Source organism: Papilio xuthus, unplaced genomic scaffold, assembly GCF_000836235.2.
Source record: "Papilio xuthus unplaced genomic scaffold, Pxut_1.1 DF827680.1, whole genome shotgun sequence".
Taxonomy (NCBI): domain Eukaryota; kingdom Metazoa; phylum Arthropoda; class Insecta; order Lepidoptera; family Papilionidae; genus Papilio; species Papilio xuthus.
This window is the reverse complement of record NW_013530969.1, coordinates 3,453,139-3,470,220: the sequence shown is the minus strand read 5'-3', so window position 1 is coordinate 3,470,220 and position 17,082 is coordinate 3,453,139. Positions and strand designations below refer to the sequence as shown.

Here is a 17,082-nt window from a genome sequence, read left to right as displayed (position 1 = left end):
TCGTTTTTCTCATAAAATAGATAGTAAAGGAATAAGTTTAAAGATATAGGAATCATGTATAATAAATATTATTTTTGAAAATATCAATATTTATTTTTGAATCACCTAAAATATTTTTTGTGAATAGAAATACTGTCCAAATTTGGCTTAGCACATGCTTAACCCATGACGACTATAAACTCGATTTTGAGATAAGTCTGAGCAAAAGCTGAGATAAGATTGGTGTAAGTTAAGCGTCAGGTAAGTCTAAGCAAAGTCAGAGCAACGTTTATAAATTTCAGCCTTAATCAGATGCCAGTTCGATGATTGCGTTGCGAGTATGGCTCTACGCCATCAGTCTGTCCATACAGTCCCAAAATCATTAACCTTAGTAACTTGATTGAATTAAAACAATAAAATTGTATAAAATTAATATATTTCAAATAAAAGTTAACAGGTTTTTTTATAAATTAAAAAAACAACGGATTAAATATGTTCTATTTCGTAACACCTTTAGCCAGATAATATCTATACGTTATGTACTTTTCGGTTCTCACTGTTTCTTTAATGTCTTTCGGACAACGAGTTATCAACCATCGTACAAGTAAAGCAAAGATAATGGCCGCATTCTGGGAAGAAAAAAATACACATAGCAATTTGAAAATTTAAATTTGGCATAGATGAAGAACGTAGTCTGAAAGAACACCTACTACTACTATTTTTTTAAATGTCGCGGAATACAGCTGGTACTATAAAATATTCTTACCATGGCAACTAATATTCCCCACCATTTGTACCTCTTGGGCTGCCAATAGCGATTTACCCCAATGTCACTATCGTACATTACTGAAACAAAAAATGTAATGATGAGATATAGAGAATTTTGCCCTCATTTGTATCAAAACTATCGAAGGAAGACACACACCGCAACATAAAGAATTAAGAAGAAAATTGTTAAAAAAGCAGGAAATTGGTGTTACAATTACACCTATTTTAAAACTAAAACTACTTTGATCTCTTATTAAAGTTGACTATCTACTGTTGCGTGAACAACTATGCCTATTGGCAGAATCGTCAGACTTTTTAGAATAAACCATGAGCACCAATTTGTGATCGACACTCAGCATCATCTGTTGTCTGATACGTTATTATTTTAAGGCCATGTGTTCATAAAAGCCCGCGTCGAACGCACCGTACGCACGAATTATACGGTTTTTGTTTTGATGCGTTGTGGGCCGTACATACATGCGGTGCGTTCAGCGGGGCCCAATGGACGCGTTCCTTTATGTGCAAAATAAGTAACATTTCATAAATTATTTAATCAAACTCACTTGGGAACTTACAGGCACCAGGCTGAAAACAAACAAAATATTTTATATAAAAAACAACACTATGGGCATAATCATATAAAACATGAACAGTGTTTCAAGACATTACCAGAAACCATAATTATTGAAATATGATTATATTTAGGCTTTCGAAATGAGGCTTAATAAGTAAATAGCAAAGTAATTTTACTGAAAGCTTTTTTTGTGATGCATATTTAAGAGTGACTAACTCTTTTATAATAATCAAAGGGTTGAAACAACTAACTAAACGCTGTCTTAGAGCGGTCTTCTAATAAAGTAAGGGAAAATAGAATTGGCGGTGAGAGGATTTGTTACTGACCTTTGACGTGACAAATGTGAAATAAGTTGGGTAAGCACTTTTATAATACTTAAATTGAAGGGAGAAATTCTTTGATTTGATGATATCAAACATTTTTCTCTCAACCAATTGAGAGCTAAATGCCACGCAAAAAATCTGCCAGAAAAAAATTACAAAGAATCATTAATAAAATCTAACTACTTATATTATTATATTATTTTGCTAAAGATTAAAAACTGTTGTGATACCTACATAGATATACACGGTATTTTTTTTTAAATACAACAAAAAATATATGAGATAATAAAAAAAATAATATAAAATCAAATGATCTTTATCGCGCTTAATCAGCGAGGGGACGACGAAGGGCCAAAGAGAGGGTGAAGTGGGGGCGAGCTTGCTTACAGACGGCGATGGAATCTGTAGAGTTGACATGTGCGAGATAACCTAAGTTATATCTTATAAAGTATATAACACTGTACAATAACCAGAGGTACATTGTATTGAAAATATATATTACGTTAAAGAGCGGCACAGCGTATCCAACTGCAATGATGATTTGCTGCCAGGCGCCAATTCCCGTGCTATTGCGCACCAACGGCCTCCGACAGCCCTTCACCATATGGTGAGCGCGGTAACTGTCATAATACCATAGATCGAACCTTTATTCCTATCTCCAAAATAATATTACAATACATTAACTACTCTAACAGGTATTTTCAATAGGTGACATTCAACACTTCATCAAAATCTAACAACGTAACCTTTTAAAGGCGGGAATAAAATGTTAAATAAGTTTTTGAAGTTAGAACTACACAAATGCTTACCCCTTTTCAAACTTTGGATGCATATTTAATGTAATCGTGACAATCGAACATCGTTACAATATTGTCAGTGAACTCTTTTTCTTTTTAAATATTAAGAATGTTACAAAAAAATCGAACAAAAACATAGACATTTAAAAACAACTGAATTCGATTCACATTATTTATTTGATGTACGAATCGATTCATTCATTTTAGTCGATGTTTTGAAGCAGGTCGCCTCACTATGCCAGACTGTAATATGTCAAACGTGACCTATTAAATGGTGTGTGCTATAACTACAACATTAAATGAACATAAGAAATATACTTGTTCAATAATCATCATATTTTGATTAATATTATTGCATTGTCATCAGAATGTGTACCAATTTTCACATCAATGTATATACGGTAAGTGGATTTACTTTCAACTACTAAACATGACCAAAATAAATAGAGAATGAAAATAAAACAGTTTAAAATATTTTCTATCTGGTAAAATAAAAATCATACCAAATGTCCCATAAATTCGAGAACAATAATAGCACCGGACTCAAGGGAAACGCTTGTAAGAAGAATAATCCCAAAATTATCTGTAACACTAAATAACAAAATTATACATTTATAACTGTCGGATAACTAAAACTTGGTAATTAATAATTCCATAAAACAATTACATTGCAATTTAATACTTACTTAAGTTTAAGTACAGCTTGTCTAAGAAGGTTTCATTGATTTTACACAATTCATATTCCCTTTCCCAAACAGGAACTCTAGAGCCGTTTTTGGCTACTTTGTAGTCAGTTTGTATCCTGTAATAGAAAATAGTTTTCTGGTATCAAAAAATAAAATAAGGTTACTTAATAAGGTATTTTTGAGGGACAATTTTATAGCAAATCGTTTTTTTATAAACTAAATATAACTCAGTGAGTCGGACCGCGACCGCGAAATAATACCAGTCCCACTCATCTGTTCGGTGTCAACACCGGATAAATTGCCTATGTGTAAGTCGTTTATTTTTATTTTATAACTAGCTCGTCACCTGCGACTCTATCCGTGTGGAAGTAAAAAAAACATAATTAATAGACTATGTGTTCTTCCAGAAAGAGAAAAGGGCTGTTTTTAGGGTATCCCCGGCAACTATTCGAATTTTTAGCATCTTTTAAACCTTCCCTAGACCTCCACGAATATTTCAACACCAAGACAAGATAAATCCGTTCAGCCATTCTCGAGTTTTAACGAGACTAACGAACAGCAATTGATATTTACATATAGATACCACACGATATTGACGCATTTTATCGCATATAGCACAAATGCTTTTCTAAGTATAATATATTCATACGGCCAGCGTTTTCAAATCGCGTCGCCAACACAAAGTGTTGTACATATGTGTAGCAGTGAGCGAACGGAAGACGTAGTTCGACGCAGAGTTGTAACGCGACGTTAAAAAAGTGATTGTGTACTTGAGCGCTAAGAGGGTTTTACATATTTCCTTATGGGACTAAATGAATTTGTTCGCCGGTACGGTATTTTGTCTTTGAGCAGTTGTCTATGCCCATTGGCTCCGATAACTGCTTCATAGTCATAATTATTTGTAAAAGATAACACTCAACTTACGGAATCACCTGCCAAGGCAATTTACCCAAAATTTCTTTTACGAAGACAATCACAACAACCATGACAGTCAGTTCGTCCCCGCATCCGTAGGCGCCGCAGTTCATGTATTTAATATCATCTAACAATGTTCTTTTACCTGAAGTTTGAAACCAGTGTCCAAAAACCTGTAACAAAAATTGGCTGTAAAAAATCGGTTAAAATAATCGTATTTACAATCGCAAAAAAGTAATTGCTTCCTGTTACATCCAAGTATTTATAAGGTTAGGTCAGTTTAGATGTTGTATTTTGTGTCAGAGCTATGGACCATAAGCAAATAGTCCTAGCTATAATCAGGGGGCCTAGCACGAGAATTTACGAGAAAATATTCGTATCGACATCGACACAATTTGAACGCCACTCGAGCATAACATAACCTTATCGGGCTTAAAATATACTGACAATATAACGTTTGCCAAGACACAAAAAACATCCTGTACATATACTATCCTGTATATATATACTTACAACGAAATAGGCAGAGAAAAGAATCAGGAATGTATAGCAAAGGCCGTTAAATATAATGAGTTTCCATATATAGGAACTTTCGTATGCGGCATAAGTTCTGTGGTTTTCCACATTCGTAAGCACGTGTGATAACTTTCTGTTTACCTGAAAAATTATTAATGTGCAACAATTATCCTTTTAACAATTGGATATTTCCTTTTTTTTATATATCAAAAGGTGGCAAACGAGCGAGCGGCCACCTGAAATCGCTGAAATAGCGAAGTGACCGTTGCCCACAGACATACGCAATTGCGTATGCGTTGCCCACCCTCAATCGACGGAGGAGAAGATGCACAGAAAGAAAATACTCTGATGAGATAAAAGATGAGAGGATGCATGGAAAGGGTCCATGCATCCTCTCATCCGGAAAGTCCTCTTTCACTTCCCATCCTTTCCTTATAAGAAATATGACGGGAAGGGAAAGAGGACTAATTTTGGCCTCCGGGACGCACACTCATCAGACTGTACGCGGAATTTCTTCCACTTGACGCCTGTCTTCTGTGTGGACGTGGTATTTCACCGGGCGAGACGGGCCGATTCGTGCGAAGATGTTAAAGCGGGCTCTACCACTGTTAATCCTACTTCAAATACAAAAAAAAACAGCTCTGGGAGCGCTTCAATCGCCATCTTCATTACATCACTTTCTAATGTGTGCAATGGAATTATAATAGGTTTATTTGCCCGCAATAAAATTTAAGAAAGTAAATATACTTACAAACTGCATGATTACAGCAAAAACAACATTAAAAGCCGCTATAACAGCTAATACGTAGTAAAAGTTTTTATACGGTTTTGTACCAACTGTGTTATAGAAAATGGCATGTTTGTAATACATCACCAAAAGCATTAAAGCAACTATTACAGCACTCTGTAAATAAAGTTCAGAGAAATTCTTAAATCACAATTATATAAAGCCACATACTAACAGTTTTCTTAAAGTCAGCTACACACTTTTAGTTATAACTGATAATAGTGAAGGTGTGAAGTGAACATTATACGCACTTCTTATCCTTATAAGAAAAGAATGGTAAGGAAAATAGGATTAAAATTAAGCCTCATACACTAATCATCAAACTTAACGTGGAATTGCTTCCTACTTTACGAATATCTTCTGTGTGGTCGTGGTATTGCACCGGGCGAGCCGGTCGATCCGAGTAGATCTAAAAATTATTGCTTTTTATAAAAATAATAGCGACGGATCACATCTTCACACGGGCGAAACTTATTCTTACAAATATACGACTGACCTAATAACCTAACCTATAAAAATACATACGTTTTTTACAAAACTTACATATGTCGCGTAGATAATCATATTGTAAATTGTTAACAAAATTTGTCTAACGTAATTTCTCCTCCATGGTAAGTTGTCAGGAATTATATATTCTGGCCTGTAATGTATCATCATAATTCGCTTTAATCGTATCACTTATAGCAGGGACACAATATTTTAAGCACGGCACTAAACACAAAAAATTTGGGAGTCGCTGAGTTCCGAATTAGTTGCTGGTTAGTTTACTCCTCGACGGTAATAATGATTAACATCGTATGAAGATACCGGTTAAATCTAGTTTCGTTAAAAATATTCAAACAGGCATATGATTACGAAAAAAATAACTAATCAGTTGTATAATTTATAGTAAAGAAGAATGTTACAATTACGTTACGTTACAATTTACCTTACAGCTCTTTTAGCATAAGATTGATTAATTTCCCAAAGCCAATTTAGGTAACATGTCCTGCGTTCCCATAATGGAACAAATAAAGTGCCTGCAAAATTACATACAAGTAAAAATCTTATATATTACTAGAAGTTACCATCCTCGACTACGTCCGTGCGAAATTAAAAATAAAACTTAAAGAAAATTAAAAAATATAACCTACAGCCTATAGCCCTGGGATAGTAAAACTTCCCCAACAGGAAAAGAATTTTACAAATCGGTTTAGTAGTTTCAGAGCCTATCCAACGCAAACAAACAATCAAATCTTTCCTCTTCAGTTTATATATATAAGTATAGAATTATATTATGATTTACAGTGGCATTAGCTGTTCACGCGGGTGACTCTTTCGTTCGTTTCGTAACGTTATGGACAAAATTCGTGCTAGGTCCTCTGAATTTCGATGATTTATGAGGTATAACTATTAGATAATAATAAATAGCATGTTTTACATAATAAATACATAAATAAATGAGGATTGCGAATGGAACTTTAAGGTAAGGTAAAGCGTTTTTGATTTTGATGAGATTAATGTTAATCTCATGATATCTTACTCCAATACAACTTACTTCCAAGACCAATCAACAAACAAAGATAGGCGTTAGGAATACTGTCAGTTACATGTACAATCCGAGCCTTATAACAATAATCTTTTAGTGTCCTTGTAGGACACCAAGTATGTGTAGCGCAAGCACCACACACCGATTCTTCAGATTTGCACGTAAACGATCTAAAAGTGGAACCGATATATTATACGGATATCACATGGGTCAAAATAGATCATGGATCAAAAGCTGTATTTGTCAGGTCGAGAACCGCAAAATATATCAATTAAGCCAACGGAAAGTCCTGTCATCGCACTTTCGCGTGCATTTACGTAACTTAACGTTACTTACTTTACATTATAGGTATCTTTTGAATTATAAGCCGATGAGTAGAACACAATGCTCAGTATAGAAGCGAGAAATAATGCCTTTATGTAGTAATCTAAGAAAGCGAAATAAAATGCCACCTGAAATAAAAACAGTGGGTTATAAAATTAAATATAATTTTGAAAAAAAAACTGCCAAGATTAAAAGTTTTAAAGTATTATATATCATACAAATTATAATTAACTAACTCTTTCCCCCATATAATCGTGAATAAGGCTATAAGGTTGTCTACATATTAAAAGTTTGCCAATGTCCAACCACGTACGAGAGAGGACCTGAAATTATTCAATACTTAGGGTGCGTCCAAATCCGGTGAATGAACAGCTAATGAGCCGCTGCGCATGCGCCAAATGTTGACGCAGCCTTAATAACGTTCATCTGAAATTATACGACTAAAAAAAACGTATATGAGCTAACGACTATATCCAAATTATTAACACGCTCAATGGTGATGTAGGCTGCTGAAGGCTTTGTTACGACTTACCTAAATTTGATTAAAATTATTTCATCTTCTTTTATATTACTTTAACCTCACCTACCTGACGTCCATTGATTCTAGTTGGATCTTGATTTGGAACAAAAAAGTAAGGCCCGTCGTGCAATGGAAACACATCGAGTATGATACGATGGTTAAGTAATCTGCAATATACAATTATAATACGAGTAAAACGCAAATAAGAAATTACTTACTTTTAAAATCGTATCAATTTTTAAGTACTAGGGTCAAAAGATAAAGCGGCGCCATGTCTACTGCTAGATACTTTTTTTAAAATAAATTCCATTTTAATGCGTACCTATTTAACCCTACGTAGTTTTCGTAAAGGCCAAATGGCAGCATGAGAAGAATTTTATAAACAATAGTACTCCGCTCGAGGGTCGAATAATTCAGAGGTCCCTGGTTTTGTTTTCTGAAATTTATCCAGATTTTATAATATTATACATTATACACTCACGTACTTTTTGTTCTGTATAGTTTATTTGTAAATAAATAAAAAAATACGTAGTTTTTAAAAAAAATTATCAACCTTACGAATTTCACCAACTCTCTCTCTCGTCGCTTGCTTGTACCAATAGGCAACATATCAAAATACCATCTACTAGGATTTATAAAATCGGCATGATTATCTTTGAAAAACCTCCGTATATTAAAAAACTCTCCATATTGGATAATAACGTGGGGAGGTGCGTGTATTTTTACGAAAAGTAGGTTTTTATTTTTCGCCCTCTAAAATTAAAAACAATGATAAGAAGCATGAATACTCATTGTAAAAGTATAATGACAAACGTATAAACAAGCGCTCAACGACGATACCACCCTGTTATTATGTAGTAATGTGGTTGAAATTTCTCTGGATGGAATGGATCTCGCTGAAATTTGACATAGATGTAGATAGGCTACTTATAAGGATATCTTAATTCCCCGCGGACAGAGTCGCTGGCGACAGCTAGTAATGAAATAAATTCGTAATTTGTATCGAATCCTTACCACTCCTTGTTCCAATTCAATTTCAAGACCGGTCTTTACAACATTGGATAAAAAATTAACTCTCAACATTTCGACCTTACCGTCCCCGTCATCATTAATAACCAATACAAGGTCAATGCGTTTGGTGCCGTCTCTGAAGTATCCAGTGAAAGATGGCACATATTGCCTCTGCAAAGTTAATAAATATCCCTTTTATTTTTCAAAACAAGTCTAGCAAATTAAAGCTACATTATTTTTTTTTTTATTTATTTGTGAGGTTTATCAATTTGCTTGACCGGATCGGATCGAATTATACACCAGGTTTGATCGTACCAATATATTTTTCTAATTTCGTATGTACATATATCCGAAATTCCTACGGTGATAGAAAACACCGTGATGCAAAGTGCATATATCTGGGAAGAAATTTAAAGGTATGTGGGAAGTCAACCAACCCTATGATCTAGTCGCCCTCTAACTTGAGTAGGTTGAGGGGGTCTATCCAAGTATGAATTTGACCTGTCTCACTACATGTGGACCAAAAATAAATTATTTTTTTGATTGATAGGTAGATAGCAATGTAAAATAGTGACTAGAAAGAGGATAATGTAACAAGAATTGTGAAAGCTGATTCGATATTAAGTTTTTTGCATCAGAAAAATTTATTATATCGATTGAATAAAAATATTATTTAAAAGTATTAAATACATATGAGAAAATGCATATATACGATATGTGTAGATATATGGATGATAAATTAGTAAACTTTTTCTACAAAGTAAGCCTTTAAGTAGAGCTTTTAAAGCTTTATAATAATTATAATCTCATTTTGTGGTTTATGAATTACGCGGCCATTTTATTTTTTCCAACAACCGCTCGTGTCACATAACGCTATTAAGATTTTATATGACATAGAAAACATACCTTTATAGACATTGTTACGATTACTATTAAGCACTTTAGAAGAAATCTAAAATACAATATGTATAAAATTAAAACATTTATAAATATAATTCAACAACGTATAGACAGTAAACATTTGAATTAATAGAATTGTATTATTTTTGACACGTTTCAAATAACATTTTCTTTGTTTTTTTTCTCTACCCAAAGTCCCTTGTATTGTACAAAAAAGGTTCACTTGGGCTCATCTATTCCGTAAATATAATCTCTATCTTACTAATATTATAAATGGAAATGTTTGGAAGGATGGTTGGATGTTTGTTAAAAGGTGTCTCCAGAAGGGATCTTGCTGAAATTTGGCATAAATGTAGAACATAGCCTGGAAAAACACACAGACTACTAATTAATTACTAATTAAATATTTTTAAAATTATTATTAAGCAGATTAATTATTGTTTAAAAATGTCAAGCTATAGTTAGGCCCAACTGTCTGCGTAATTCAAAGCCAAAAAACGAACATCACAATATTCTAAGAACGGGCTTAACTTATTAGCAATAGGATTATAATTTAAAAAAAAAAGACATTGATATCCTCAACCAGTTTATTAAAATTTATTAATAAAAAGTCAATAAAATAGATTATTTTAACAAAAAATATAACACATAACGTATTGGAATTAATACACTACAGAACAGATAGAAATATGTAAGAGTCGGTGTGCTTGATTACTGAATACATTTACTTCATAGGTAGTAAGTAATAAGGTAAACAGATAAAATAACTCTAAAAAGATACAAAACAGACTAAACCTTTCTTTCAAATATAGGAACAAACTTAATTTCTTACATTTAGGTTTAAAAAAATATCTGTATATATAAAATAAAGTCGTGTTAGTTACACTATTTACATACAACTCAAGAACGGCTTTACCGATATGGCATAAAATTGGTGTGGAGGTAACTTAGAGCCAGGAGACTGACATAGGATACTATTAATCATTTTTTTTCTAATTTATGCCTTGAAGAGCTGCTTTTTATTTAACTTACTAACATTATAAATAAATGTTTAGATGTATGTGATGTGGATGGATGGATGGGTGGGCTACACTAATTAAGTTTTTTTTTATATCCACGCGGACGACAGCTAGTTAAATAATAAAAACTACATTAAGTAACAAAGACATACATGTATTTTTACAATATACTATATAATAGATTCATATAGACAATTTTAAAAAGTTTTTTTTAATGATTACGAGTTACAAAAACATTATCTCACTAGCTACCGCACGCAGAGTTGTTAAGTGGTATCCTTAGTGTAGATTTAATATGGGAACTTTAATAAATTAATTCAATAAATTAACTTTATGAACTAGAACAAGCTGTCGTAATGGTTTGTGCAAATAGTCGGGACTATGTCTTGTTTCCAGAAAACACCGTATTTTAGGTATAAATATAATATTTAAAAAAAAAACATGTCATGTGTAACCGTGTTTGATGCCACAATTAAATATGTCATGATGCTATTTCTAACATCTTTTTAATACTACACACTTTCTCTCGTGGCTTACCAAGCTTTTTACCCTGCTCAATTTCGTACTTGTCAATTTTTTCCCATGCTTTCCAATCTACTATTTGATGATTTGACAATATATTCTTTACCTCTTCGAATCCACCCTTAGGTGGATCATTTAAATCTTTAAAATCTTCACATATCGATTTAGCTACAAGGAATGCGTTGCTCATTGTGTGTAAAATAACACCCACTGGTCCTGTACCTAACCACCCCGATACATATAGCCTAGCTAAATCCTTTGGTACATTTTCAATCACACGTCCTTTATCATTAACTACAAATCCATTAGAATCAAACACTATATCCTTATCAGCCTTAATACTTTTATAACCTATACTTCTAAACACTAAATCACAATCTATAAATTCTTTTTGGTCAGTAGCAACACATTTTTGATTTTCCAAATTATCACCTACAAGTTTATTGCATATCAATTCTATACCATTTACATTATTTAAACTATCTGTTAAAAATTTATTAGGACTTCGAAAAAATATAGGCTTAAAATATTTATCCTTTTTTTCCATACAATTTCTAGATTCATTATATGATTTTAACATAAGTTCTGTCAATCTTTTTCTTGGACGACTAAGCGTTGCAACCACTTCTTCCACACCAACAAAGTCTTGTTCTCTCCAAACGGTTTTACAATTCGGGAGTTTTAATTGTTCTCTTAATTCTTTGATTGTGAAAGCAACCTGTAATGGACCTCTTCTACCGACTAAGTACAACTCATTTATTTTAGACTCTGCTAATGCGGACAGAGCATGTTCAGTTATATCCGTTTTACGCAAAATATCTACAGGAGTTAACAGTATTCTTGCAACATCCAAAGCAACGTTACCTTGACCGAGAATTGCAGCCCTTGTTACAGATAAGTCTACCTTGAAATAAAGAAAAGACACTTTAAATATTGTACAATTTTTAAAACCAAACTACATAAGAGAGAAACCTCTATAAGCAAGCCCTTTGGACTCTCGCTTATCAAAGTGCGACTATAAATAATGAATAATGACATTTCTAATTTAATCTACATTTTTAGAACACTGGCTGACAACAAATGATGATAAGACATTTTTACTTTTAATGTTTTTTTTTCGTATTTAATATATAAGTCATAGAATAAGTAGAATATTTAGAATGAGTCGTTGATCAATATGTAAATGTAATACATAAAAATTAACATATAAAACACATTAGTTTCTCTCTACACAAAAAATATTCTAAAGACTCTGACAACAAAAATTCAAACAAAATCAACCTTGATACTGCATTTGTATATACATAATTTACATAGAGCATCAATAAAGAAAATCTTTTTTTTAAATAGCCATTTTTATAGCCTACAGTTCTATTAGTATTATGTAAACTATTCAATATCGGATGAAAAGAGAATCTGTTAAGAGACCTCCATAAGAGATATATCTTGTTCGATTGGAGAAGTCAAAATGGCTGTATGCACTGGTGCAACAGCACAACTCACAAAAGACCTAAGTCCTTCCCCTTTCCCCATTTTCTTATAGGTAAAGATGGGACTTGACTGGAAGAGTGCATATTAGAAGGGGAATTATCTCCTTTTAGAACCTATCTTCCTCTAGCCATTGAAAGTAGGATTGCATCATCATCTTATAACTTTATACAGATAATCTGTCACTTAAAAAAATCTAGTCTTTTTCTCTCGATTTCATTAATTAAAAAAATATATAGTATAGCCTTTGTTACTCAGTTGTAATGTTGCTTTCTAATGGCAAAGGTATTTTGACAATCGGTTCAGTAGTTTTTGAATTTATTTGTTACATACAAAAATACAAAATCTTTCCGCTGTATAGTGTAAGTATAGATTATTTACCTTTAAATCTATGTCCCTTGGGTGACCATTGTACCAGCCAACAAAATTCCTTGCTGCTACTATATTATGTGCATCTTCATTTACAATTCCCAAGGTCTTGTCTTCTTCAGCCCCATATGTCTATAATAAATTATTTCAAATGTTCCATTTATAATTAAGTTAAAAAACCAAGCATATAAAAGGAACTTAATTAAATATTCCTAATGAGAAATAATTTTATATGGCAAGTTATTGTTGGAAACAAACAAGCATCCCAAACATTATTTTTATGTAAGTGTAATGGTTTAGCTTAAATAAGCCAAAACAGATATTTTTTAAGAAGTTCAGAAATATGCTTTTTTATGTGTAAAAAACTTTACTTATTATTTTATATAAAATGATGAAATTATATGCATTATTTCAAAAACTCTTTAGTTGATTAGGGAAAATTAGTGGCCAAACAAAAGTCATGAAAAACTTGTTACACATTTTATATATTATAACAATAACTTACCAAAAGAACAGCATCATAATGTTGCCGTAGTTGTAATAAACTTATATCTTTGCCTAGTGTAATATTACCATAAAAATTTACATTCGGCTTGTTTGCTACTTTTGTAAATTGATTTATAACATTCTTAACTTCCGGGTGATCTGGTGCAACACCAAACCTGAAGCCGAAAACAAGATTTATTTATGAAGTCACTTGATACTATATTTTATAAAATAGCTATAGTTTCAATTAGCATGTAAAAAGCTTTGATCTTAAATCATTATTATTGTGATCCTAAAAAAAACTATTCTTATATACTAAATCTATTTCCACAGCATATTATTAGGGTAACTACAGAATACAGTTGAACCTGCCTAAAAGAGAAACCTCTATAAGCAAGTCATGTACCAGTTCCAACAGATGACTTCTAAGTTAGAGACTTGGGTTTGAGAGAAAATTGTCTAAGTGAGAAAATTATCGCGGTCCCTTGGACTGCTTTGATTGTAATCTTTTTAGATAACTTTTTTCCTATCTGGTAAATTATTTCTACGTGAGTAGTGCACCATTTTTTGTTAATTGAAATTAAAGCTATATTACATGATGTATGCAAAAAGTAATAAATACATACCGTACTAATCCAAACGGAACCGGTAACTTTTCAAAGATATCTATATTAATATTAGTTAGATGTTTGCTTAAATGCATCGCCGCATAAAATCCAGCTGGACCAGAGCCTACGATGCAAATACGAGGAACCATGTTAGCAGCCGATGAATAAATACGTTTAATCATTTTTACAATATTATCCAAAAGCAATCGCAGAAGCAGTCGAAACGTTAATCGAATTGATGTTAAGACTGTAATACAAAATCGGTTCTTATGAACAGACGGTACCACTACATTACAACTTGGTAAATCAAATCTAGTATATGAATAAATACATAAAATTTACAAGAGAGTCGAATAAGAATAATCAAAATTACAGAATCAGATGATTCCGAAACTGAAATAACTGTTTATCAGTTTGATTTGACTTTCATTTACATTTTGACAGTTCTTCTGTTTTGACACAATTACGGAAAATATGTGAACCAACAATGCCATCTGACGATGCAGAGTCTAAATGTTGCCATTTTTTTTTCCAGAATAATATAACTTTCATAAATGATGGGAGGTAGTTTTATTCATTTATATTATTACTTATATAAGTTATGTTGTTAAGAGCTTACATTTAATTAATTTAAGTGAGAATTTTTTAAACAAAATTAGGAAATGTTTGATTCTTAGTAATTTTATAAACTCTTTGCTTAGTAACCCTCAAATCTCTTTCTGTGTTCTATCAATGTCAAATAACTGCCAAATGATAAGGTTCTTGTCGGACTGCAGCATTTTATTTTATAGGTTATAAAGTTTATCGTTGTTAATAACTGGTTGTAAAGTTGTTCTGATATAAAAAAAAAATAATTAAAATGTCGCGCAATTTCATAAGTATTGGAGACTATATTGTTATCAAAAAGCAGAATTATAAGAAACTTCATAAATTTAACAAGACAAATTCATGTGTAAACATTGGACGTGATAATGTAAACCTTAATGGAATAGATGGTTGTGAATATTTTTCTGTTTTTAGGATGTTACCGAGAAATAAAAAGAATCGAGAATACGATTTAGAACTAAGCCAAGAAACTATAGATCTAAAAAATGAAATTGATGTGAAAGTATCCGGAACTGATAATAGAAACATTTTTGATGATGGTCGATCTCAAAAGTTAACACCTGAAGAAATTAACGATTTAAGAAGTGACTCTAGTAGAGCATCTGATATAGTAGAAACTCTTATTACAAATTCTAAAACATTTCATAATAAGACTGGATTTTCTCAGGAAAAGTACTTAAGGAAAAAAGAAAAAAAGTACTTTGAATACATACAAATTTTAAGGCCCAATTTAAGGATGATTACTGAGATATTATATAAATTGGATCCAAGCAAGATTCAGGGTATAAGAATGGACACATTGTCGCAAATCATAACATTAAGTAATATCAATTCTGAAGGTAACCATATACTTTACGATTCTGGTTCCAATGGTTTGTTGGCAGCTGCACTACTTAGTGCAATTGGAGAACAAAGTACTGGTAAACTAATTCACATGCATCCTGGAAATATGTCCCAGAAATTAGCATTAATGGGCATGAACTTTAGCATAGAACAATTAGATAGATGTGTTTCTGTAAATGTTTATTCCGCATTAAGACAGTTCTATCAAGGATGTGACACTAACTCTAATGATGTATTGAATAAGGAAAGTATTGAAGGACATAATTTAAAAAGAAAAGCTTTAGAAAATTTAAATGGTCATAAAAATAAAGTAACTAAAATTGAAGATGATACTGATGTTAAGAGCAATAAATCTAATGTATCAGACAATGATAATGAAGAATATGAACCAAAAAAGCCTAAATGGCATTTTTTGAATATAACAGCATCAAAATTATTATCAGAAAAAGCAGATTCTTTAGTTATAGCTTGTAAAGAAGACCCACAAAATATTTTCAATGAATTGTCAAGCTTTGTAAAACCAGGAAGACCATTTGTTGTATATTATAATGTCGCTGAACCTTTACAGAACTTGTATATGACACTTAAATCAAAGGGTAATGTTGCAGCTCTGAAACTTACTTGCAATTGGATGAGGAACTATCAGGTATATAAAATGAATTTATTATTATACTAGATGTCCCCCGTGATTATCCACGTCCATGCCAATTAAAAAACAAATTTCATTGAGATCTGTTCAGCTGTACTGGTGATACCTTCAAATAAACATCTATTTATCCATCCATCCATCTAAACATTTGCATTTATAATATTAGTAAAATTTTGTGCTTAAATAAAATAAAGGCTCATAAATATAACTAAAATTTGTTATTGTATTTATCTATCAGATGCAAATTATTTTATGTACAAAATGTTTATTCATTCCAGATACTTCCAGAACGAACACATCCAGAAGTGACTATGGATAATGGAGGTGGCTTTTTGTTAAGTGGTTATATTTTTAAATGATTATATATTTTATATAAAGTGACTAATAAAATTATGTTTATACAAAATTTTTATGTTTTTATTTCCTCAAATGCACCGCGCCACATCATCTATACAGTTAATAGATTCGGAATATCTGTATGTAATATAAAAAAATATATATATTTTGAAAAATATATGTTATTGAGTACAACAAAAAAAATATATGTTATTTCAATGATCTCCTAAAGGGGTAGACTGGAAATTTTGACGGAAATTTTAATGGAAGGTAGCTGATGTATGCGAGAAAAGTATAGGCAAGTTTTGACTACACAGGTTTATAGATTTTATTAAATACTAGCTGTCGCCCGCAACTCCGTCCGCGTGGATATGTAAGAAAATTTAATATGTATATAAGTTAAATAAAAAGCAACTCTGCAAGGCAAAAATTCAAAAAAATCAAAATATAAAAATGAATAAATGATATCCTATGTCCGTCTCCTGGCTCTAAGCTACCTCCTCACCAATTTTCAGCCATATCGATAAA

The 17,082-nt window shown here is 31.9% G+C and overlaps 3 protein-coding genes across 7 annotated transcripts; 1 reads left to right on the top strand and 2 right to left on the bottom strand.

Moving 5' to 3' along the window:
• Positions 1–398: 398 nt before the first annotated feature.
• On the bottom strand, positions 399–9,754 carry LOC106117114 (anoctamin-9-like). Of its 2 annotated transcripts, XM_013311191.1 has the most exons (20): positions 9,635–9,754; positions 8,732–8,899; positions 8,271–8,470; positions 8,040–8,153; positions 7,785–7,884; positions 7,434–7,520; positions 7,210–7,325; positions 6,883–7,043; positions 6,274–6,364; positions 5,889–5,985; positions 5,310–5,462; positions 4,556–4,699; positions 4,052–4,215; positions 3,128–3,243; positions 2,945–3,032; positions 2,147–2,264; positions 1,648–1,782; positions 1,311–1,332; positions 746–825; positions 399–608 (listed from the first exon to the last, which is right to left on the bottom strand). In XM_013311191.1, the coding sequence occupies exons 1-20, from the start codon at positions 9,644–9,646 to the stop codon at positions 477–479; spliced, it is 2,298 nt and encodes a 765-aa protein (XP_013166645.1). In that variant the 5' UTR covers positions 9,647–9,754; the 3' UTR covers positions 399–476. The 2 variants fall into 2 exon arrangements, with proteins under 2 accessions (XP_013166645.1, XP_013166647.1); XM_013311193.1 differs by lacking the exons at positions 8,271–8,470; positions 9,635–9,754 and having other exon boundaries at positions 8,732–8,819.
• On the top strand, positions 2,272–16,618 carry Trmt6 (tRNA methyltransferase 6 non-catalytic subunit). 3 transcript variants are annotated; one of them, XM_013311199.1, is made up of 3 exons: positions 2,272–2,842; positions 15,141–16,215; positions 16,497–16,618. In XM_013311199.1, the coding sequence occupies exons 1-3, from the start codon at positions 2,832–2,834 to the stop codon at positions 16,575–16,577; spliced, it is 1,167 nt and encodes a 388-aa protein (XP_013166653.1). In that variant the 5' UTR covers positions 2,272–2,831; the 3' UTR covers positions 16,578–16,618. The 3 variants fall into 3 exon arrangements, with proteins under 3 accessions (XP_013166653.1, XP_013166652.1, XP_013166651.1); XM_013311198.1 differs by lacking the exon at positions 2,272–2,842 and adding an exon at positions 14,833–14,911; XM_013311197.1 differs by lacking the exon at positions 2,272–2,842 and having other exon boundaries at positions 14,921–16,215.
• dare (NADPH:adrenodoxin oxidoreductase, mitochondrial) lies at positions 10,707–14,568 on the bottom strand. 2 transcript variants are annotated; one of them, XM_013311196.1, is made up of 5 exons: positions 14,494–14,568; positions 14,139–14,244; positions 13,532–13,688; positions 13,039–13,158; positions 10,707–12,073 (listed from the first exon to the last, which is right to left on the bottom strand). In XM_013311196.1, the coding sequence occupies exons 2-5, from the start codon at positions 14,213–14,215 to the stop codon at positions 11,129–11,131; spliced, it is 1,299 nt and encodes a 432-aa protein (XP_013166650.1). In that variant the 5' UTR covers positions 14,216–14,244; positions 14,494–14,568; the 3' UTR covers positions 10,707–11,128. The 2 variants fall into 2 exon arrangements, with proteins under 2 accessions (XP_013166650.1, XP_013166649.1); XM_013311195.1 differs by having other exon boundaries at positions 14,139–14,559.
• Positions 16,619–17,082: the final 464 nt, after the last annotated feature.